Genomic DNA, 8,150 nt, shown 5'->3' with positions numbered 1-8,150 from the left:
TACTATGGTACAAATCATATGCCCCCACAGCAGCTCTTTTTTTTATTTTGAGAATCCCTATAGTTACAGATGGATGTAAAGCAAGGCTTCACCTTTTCAAACTTTCATTTATATGGAAATTATTTGCCCTAAATCAATGCAAAATCAGGTAAGTGAAAGTTAAGGATGAATGAAACCTTTTTTTCCCCCAAAAATTCGTGGATGAAGGCTCATTAACTGAAGACCTGATTGAAGATCTGATTTCTACCTCCGCCGTGTGGAAGCATGATGCTGTTGCATTCATTCAGTGTAATAATAATTTTTACGGCACATTTGAAACGGCAACAGTGTCGCATACTTAACTGAAAAAATATATATTCTTTAAAAATAATTTCAATAACACAGGGAATTTATAACTAAAAATATTTTTCATTTCATGGCATGTTAAGGAAGTGGCCGTGTTGAGAACCGTTTTGTTGTCCTTGAACGTCCAATGAGCTGCGAGTCCCTCAGAATCAGCCAATGGTGTGCGGGCAGTTTCAATGAGCGCCAATCAGCGTCTAGTCCGATTGATCTGGTTTTCAGGAAGTGGCATAGAGTCACCAATCCTGCTTTCTTACCCATGATAGCACACTTGACAGCGAGCTAGTTAGCTTCACTTCAGACTCTGCTGACTGACCTCCGCTCCCAACATGGCTGGTGTTCGAGCCCTTGGTGTTCTTTCAAGATTGACATCAAGGAGATATGCTCTCTGCATAGGTAAAAACTGCACGTGTTTAAATTGTAAAACATAAAGAAAAGCAGCGCGTTGAATGATCCTGGAAATACGGGGTTTGCCGAGTGCCGCAGAGGGGTGATTAGCTTGTTAGAGTAGCTATTAGCTCCGAGGAATGCTATGCAGAAATGTGTGGTGGTGCATCATAAAACACGATAGTATTGTTTTTTCAGCAAACATATATGTCAGTGAAAGTTTTGTTAAGAAGTAGAACGCTTTGTTTTTGCGAGCGAAGTTAAGTGTAAACTTATTATCTGTACTAGTCAGCTGCTACGGAATCATGTAAGTCAGGGAGGGAGGGAGGGGGGTGGCTCTTAAAATAAAAGGTTGAAATCAAATTGTCTGCTTTCACTTTTGCCTGTAAAATGTCCCTGTCACCGCAGTTTAGACAGGCTTTAGACGGTTTAGATAAGGATTTGAAGACTTGTGCCATTCATTCGCCATTGTGATGGCCACTTTCTGTCTCCGTGGTAGGCGGGGAATCTAGGTGAAGGGTCATTTTCCACTGGATTGCACAGCATGGCCGAGACCATCTGAGGTCATAGCAATATTATGTGCACGTCTCATGTGCATGTCATATATATGTTGTACGGGGACATTTTTTGTGGATTCAGTTTTTAGTGCTTTTTTTATGTGCTGCAGATTGGATGACTTATAAAGCAGTTTAAGACAATGGTTGTAATTTTATATTGTTTACTCTTTTTTCTTTTCCTTTTTTTCAGGCAGTAATTTTCGCACCTTCTCAGTAGCTCCTGCCATGCTAGGTAATTCCAAAATCACTACACATTTAAATAGAATATGTTTAAAAATAGGTCACCCTGTCCTGTGACACAATTGTGTTTTCACTGTACATTATCTCTCCTCTCTATTTTTAGCCCGTACACATGTGAACTATGAAGTCAAGGGCGATGTTGCTGTTGTACGGATCAATGACCCAAACTCTAAGGTGTGAGCTCATAAAAAAATGAATGTGACAGTTTTCACGTCTGGGGTGAAATGTGGACCTAACGGTCATTTCTCCTTCCAGGTCAACACCCTGTCAATCCAAATGCAAAAGGAGATGGCAGAAGTTATGAATGAAGTGTGGGCTAATGATGTTGTTAAAAGTGCTGTTCTCATCTCCTCAAAGCCCGGGTGCTTCATTGCAGGAGCTGATATTAAGTAAGTCATTTTGTTAATTGTCTGAAACAACAAAAAATTAGCTCATCTTATTTTATGTATCCTTAACATTCAGATCCTCTGTGTCTCTGAATGATATGTCACAGAGGTTTGTCATGTCTTGGATTTTGTGGATTTCTTATTATACACTCTACATTTGTTAAAGTATGATCCAGGCCTGCAGCAATGTAGAGGAGGTCACCAAACTTTCTCAAGAAGGGCAGAAGATGTTTGACCAGATTGAAAAATCTCCAAAGCCTGTTGTTGCTGCCATCAATGGCTCCTGCTTAGGAGGAGGCCTAGAGGTAAACAAAAACTATTTCAGCAACCAACTATATGTTTGACTTTGTTGGAAATATTTGAATAGAATGATTGATAATTATGTATTATTTAATGGGTTCGTTTTGTATTTCAGTTTGCCATTGCCTGCCAGTACAGAATTGCAACAAAGAGCAAGAAAACAGTTCTTGGTACTCCTGAAGTAATGCTGGGTCTTTTACCGGGAGCTGGTGGTACGCAGAGACTCCCCAAAATGGTTAGTACTGAAATTCTATTTGAAGAATTTCTGTGCATTTCTAATTCCTTCCTGTTTTTTTATGCAAAAATATGTGTGTGTGCCTCTTGGAGATTGCTGCACGGTTTAAGTGTTATAAATACAAAAACCATACAGTAAGATCAGATAGTGTACAGGATGATTCAAAGCATGGTCTGTGAAAGCATCCTATAATAGTTATAACATGGTAGTTGCATCAGACCTCAGATAGCTACACTATAATGCAGAATAATCTGCTTAATGCTCATAATTGGTTTAAGATGTTTACAAGCATCTTTAAGGCCCCACACACAGATTATGACCCCCTGCCCATCACGTTTACTTTCCAGCAACCCCGTCCTTCAAAGCTCAGGATTATGACTAAGCATAACATATGTTCAGAGCTTGAAAAAATATCACATTTGTGCATCTTTCTTATGTACCATAAACATTACAACACTTTCTTAATATTGATAATAATTCATTCTTACATATGTTGTTTTAATTTTAGGTTGGTCTACCCAGTGCCTTTGACATGATGCTAACGGGAAGAAATATCCGAGCAGATAAAGCCAAGAAGATGGGGCTCGTCGACCAACTCGTAGACCCTCTAGGTAAAACAGCTATCTTGACTAACATAACGGAAAAACTGCTTCAAACTGGTATTGGTATTAGTAAGTATAAAGTTGTGGTCTGTACACTTTGTGTATAGGATTGTGCATGAGCTGGTATTTAGGATGAAATTAAGATTAATAATGATTTTTTTGTGTGTTATTTCTGCTTGTATTCTAGGACCTGGACTGAAGAGTCCAGAGGAAAGAACAATAGACTACCTCGAGGAAGTTGCCATTGAATGTGCCAGAGGAATCGTCAACAAGAAGATCGCTCTCCGCAAAGAGAAAGGCACAATGCAGAGTAAGTTGTGCTGCATTTGCTGAGGCTCTTTGTAGTCACATGAGTTAGTTTCATCACTGATTAAAAGAAATACTACATTAAAGAGTTGATGTTCTTTTTCCATAGAAATTCAAGACTACATTATGAGCCTTGGGTTTGTGCAGAATCAAATTTACAAAACTGTCCATGGTAAAGTTATGAAGCAAACCAAGGGACTTTATCCAGCACCCCTGAAAATCATTGAAGTAAGTAAAAGCTCGTTCTGAGTAAAAACTTTGTACAGCTATATTTGACTATCTGGATGGCAGTAGTTAAATACTATTTAAGTGATTATTCAATTGACAGAGAAATAATGAATGCCTGCTTTAAATTTATGTTTAATTTACTTGCCAAAGCTTGTCAGATGTGAATAACTGGTGTGAGAAAACCTGTTGTAGACTTCATGTCTCTTTTGTCTTCTCTACTTTGTCAGTAATCGTAGAATGTTGTTAGAAATTTGGTCTCATATTTATCATGAATCGAAATTTAACTGTCATTTGTTGACATTTTCTCCTCTCAGTGTGTGAAGACTGGAGTAGAACAAGGCCCTGTTTCTGGATATTTAGCTGAGTCTCAGGTATATGTTGTTGGCCTATATCACAGACAAATTTAGTATTCACAGTAGTGCCTTGTGTAGTTGAACATCACCAATTTCCATTCTTGTCACAGAATTTCGGTCAGTTGGCTAAAACCTCAGAATCAGGGGCCCTGATTGGTCTCTACCACGGCCAAGTTGCGTGCAAGAAGAACCGCTTTGGAACGCCACAGAGAGAAGTGAAGTGAGTGTACATCACTTTCACATACAGATCTTGTGTGTGATGTGGACATGCGCTTCCAGACCAGTTGATTTGGTCATGGTTTAATACTTGCAAGACAGTGTCTGGTACTCATGTTGATATATCAACACAGACGTCAAACACTTATCTTGCGTCTTTGCTTTGCTGGTCTGAAGGAAGTATGAGAGTCTTAGGATCAGACTTCCTGTTATTTACTATTCTCCATTTCTTTTTTAGGTAGTAAATATATTTTCTGTCTTTGTTATTTATCACTAGGACTCTTGCCATCTTGGGAGCAGGTCTGATGGGGGCAGGTATTGCCCAGGTGACTGTGGACAAAGGTGTACACACAATCCTGAAGGACACCACTGTGGCTGGACTGGCCAGGGGAGAGCAGCAGGTTTACAAAGGGTGAGTTCTCTAAGGATGATTTGGCCTAAAAAATCTAAAAAAAATGCTTTTGTTATTGATTTCACAGTATGATGGGTAGTAGAATGGGGAAAAAAATTGCAGCAGATTTATGTGGTCATATTTCACTTCAGCTAGCCCTTTTACACTTTGAGCTGCTTCACCTACAAGAATCAAAACAGCAGGTGTGCTTGGAGACGCCCACGTAGTCTGTGAAGCCGAGACCTTCTGCTTTGCTCGTGTTGTTGTTCTTGCATTGTTACAGTAGGGCCTTATGTTTTTAAAAAAAGGCTTTAAATGTGGTAGATACAGTTACAGGTCTAATGAACCTAAAGCTTTCAAATCTTCTTTAAAATATGGTATTTGAAAGTAGTTGTACATTTTGTAGGATAAATGTGTTGGACAATGAAATGCGTGTGTCTGTACAGTGATGAATCATTCGAATTTTATTTCTAACAAGGCTCAATGACAAGACCAAAAAAAAGAGCATCACGTCATTTCAGAGGGACTCCACACTGTCCAACTTGACCGGCCAGCTGGACTACAGCGGCTTTGACAAGGCTGACATGGTTATTGAAGCTGTGTTTGAAGACATTAACATCAAGCATGCAGTCCTGAAGGAGGTGGAGGCTGTAAGTGTGACTGAAAAGAGGCCTGTGCTACAAAGAGAATGTACTCATAATAGTCACATAGTTTAGCTGTGACTTTGAGCTAACAAACATTTGCCTGCAGGTGGTCCCCCCTCACTGCATATTTGCCAGCAATACATCTGCTCTACCCATCAAGGAAATCGCTGCTGCCAGCAAGAGACCAGACAAGGTCTGTACTTCGGAGCTTTGTCATTTAAAAATCCTTTTCTGCTTCTAACTTCAAAGAGACAGTGTTGCTGAATATTGTCTCTGTATCCATAGGTGATTGGAATGCACTACTTCTCTCCAGTCGACAAGATGCAGCTTCTGGAGATTATAACCACTGACCAGACGTCAAAGGACACTACGGCCTCTGCTGTAGCAGTCGGCCTGAAGCAGGGCAAAGTCATCATAGTTGTTGGGGTGAGTTTTAGTGTCATGTTTAAAATATTCACAATGAAATGTCTAAAAGACATCAAATGACCAACAGTGGAGCTGTAAGACACTGAATGTGATTCAGCAAAAATATTTATCACAGTAGTAGCTTGTGTTAATACAGTTTAACTGCACTGCAGTCATATATTACACAAATGTCTTTGCAGGATGGACCTGGATTCTACACGACAAGGTGTTTGGCTCCAATGTTGGCTGAAGCTGTACGAGTTCTTCAGGTTAGTGGTATTACAGTACAAACTGTTGCTGTGGATACTGGGTTTGTTATGTACCAAGATGGACAGAGTCAGTTCACTTGAGCAAAGCATATTCATTACTTAAAGATAGCTGTTATACATTCTGTATGCCTAGTGTTAATTAATCCACTGTGCACTTAAAGGAAGGGGTTGACCCCAAGAAGTTAGATGCACTCACCACGAGCTTCGGGTTCCCTGTGGGTGCAGCCACACTGGCTGATGAAGTTGGTATTGACGTAGCCGCCCACGTGGCAGAGGATCTGGGCAAAGCTTTCGGCTCTCGCTTTGGCGGTGGAAATGTGGATGTTCTGAAAACCATGGTGGACATGGGATTTAAGGGTATGGGTGGTCACACTGAATTGTGCCTTACTTTTAGTTGGATGAAGTTCTTCACTATATAAGTATTTAATCCTCACTTTTATTTCCCCTCAAGGTCGCAAATCAGGAAAGGGTTGCTACATCTACCAGCCAGGACTAAAGTCCAAAGATGTCAACCCAGATATTGGAGACATCCTTGAGAAATACAAGATGACACCAAATCCCTCTGTGTAAGCTGACACTGGACCAATGCAGCAGTTTAAGTCACTACTCACCTCATCTTATACAAAATTACTATTTCATAATACATTCTTTTAACTTACATTTTGTCAAAAATTTTCAGTTTTTTTCTTTTTAAATACACAAAACCTACTGAGCTTTTGATATATTACTAATGTTAAATTTTAACCTGTTAAACCACTGAAATGCTCTGTTCTTACTTGTGAATGTTTTTACAGTTCATCAGACTCTGATGTGCAGTACAGGCTTGTTTCTCGATTTGTCAACGAGGCCGTGCTGTGTTTGCAAGAGGGTATCCTGAACAACCCTCTGGAAGGAGACATCGGGGCTGTGTTTGGGCTGGGATTCCCTCCCTTCCTCGGAGGTCAGTTTTAACCTTAGTCATAGTCATCTGAGCAGCTTATGCTCGGTGTCTGTATGCTCAGAGTATTACCTCCCTAAAGGGTCTCTTTTCATGTTTCATGATAATTTGAAATCTAATCTAATATCTCGCTCTCTTCCAGGACCTTTCCGTTTTGTGGACACCTTTGGTGCTGGCAAACTGGTGGAGAAGATGAGGACATATGAAGCTGTCTACGGAAATCAGTTCACACCTTGCCAGCTCCTTCTGGATCATGCAAAGGATCCCAGCAAGAAATTTCACAAGTGACCGACTCACCACGTGTGCCAGTAGCTAATAATAAAACTCTCGCCTGCCACTAGAATGTAGAAACATTTCTATGAGTGGAGGCAGACATACATGAATATATGCTCAGTTGTCAGTTTATTAAGTACACCTAGCAGAAACTGATGCCCTGCAATAAATGCTGTCTTCATGAAGATTGCAATGTTAAGTGTTGAAAGTTTCAACTGTATGATGATTTTGGAGGCTTGTGGTGCAGTACTGCATTAGCATAGAGGTGTTTTTGTCATTTAGTCTACCATTGCTGATATACACAGAGTGCACAAAGGGCTCCAAAATGATCAAACAGTGGAATTAATAATATATATGTATAAACTGATCATTATAACCTTCATGAAGGTAGCTTTCATTGCAAGACTGTTGTATTACAGTAGACCGCATTAGTTTTAATAATCTGACAACTGAGGGTATGATATCAGCAAAAATTGATGATGTTTTTTTTATTCTTTAACTTTAACATTATTGATTTACTTGATGGTGTATAGATTAAGAAGCATATGAAGCCTAATTATTCACACATTGCATATGTAAAGACACTGTAGAGGCAAAAAAATTAAAATATTTTCCAACTGGCAAATTAATTTTTCATTACTGATGAATGTCTACCAGTATGCATCAGCAAGTGTCTTTCTTTTTTTTTTTGTACATTAAAGATTTTCTGGCCTGGTTTGAACGGTGATGTAAATGTGAAGCTTGAATAAAAATGTTTTTGTTATTGAATCGTACCTGTTTTTTTGACTCTCTAGGTGCGTTCACGTGCCAGTTAGAGGGTAATTTATCACGATTACGGAATTAGACCATAGCTGTGGAGCATGCGAAGGTTTGCTCAAATCCAATTCGCTGCGCAGGTCACATGTCTGATTTCCATTGTCCGCAGAGCAGGGTGTGTACCGCGGGGAGGCTGTGTGGGCTGGGCCGGGCTGCCGGGGTGTTTTTCTTCAGCAGCATCCTTTTAACATCTTGTGACATCGCATCCTTTTCCGAGGGATGCTCAGGGCGGAGGAGACGGGGGTTCATGTGGGTGAGAAAAG

General features: G+C 40.0%; 1 protein-coding gene across 1 annotated transcript; it reads left to right on the top strand.

The window, feature by feature from the left end:
- Positions 1 to 605: 605 nt before the first annotated feature.
- Positions 606 to 7,839, top strand: hadhab (hydroxyacyl-CoA dehydrogenase trifunctional multienzyme complex subunit alpha b). Its single transcript, XM_041061333.1, has 20 exons — positions 606 to 738; positions 1,477 to 1,518; positions 1,630 to 1,700; positions 1,782 to 1,915; positions 2,079 to 2,217; positions 2,328 to 2,447; positions 2,956 to 3,058; positions 3,237 to 3,359; positions 3,465 to 3,583; positions 3,898 to 3,954; positions 4,047 to 4,156; positions 4,430 to 4,564; positions 5,022 to 5,193; positions 5,294 to 5,380; positions 5,473 to 5,613; positions 5,793 to 5,861; positions 6,023 to 6,218; positions 6,313 to 6,427; positions 6,656 to 6,801; positions 6,941 to 7,839. The coding sequence occupies exons 1-20, from the start codon at positions 672 to 674 to the stop codon at positions 7,084 to 7,086; spliced, it is 2,292 nt and encodes a 763-aa protein (XP_040917267.1). The 5' UTR covers positions 606 to 671; the 3' UTR covers positions 7,087 to 7,839.
- Positions 7,840 to 8,150: the final 311 nt, after the last annotated feature.

Source organism: Toxotes jaculatrix, chromosome 17, assembly GCF_017976425.1.
Source record: "Toxotes jaculatrix isolate fToxJac2 chromosome 17, fToxJac2.pri, whole genome shotgun sequence".
Taxonomy (NCBI): domain Eukaryota; kingdom Metazoa; phylum Chordata; class Actinopteri; family Toxotidae; genus Toxotes; species Toxotes jaculatrix.
This window is presented reverse-complemented; position numbering and strand designations above follow the sequence as displayed.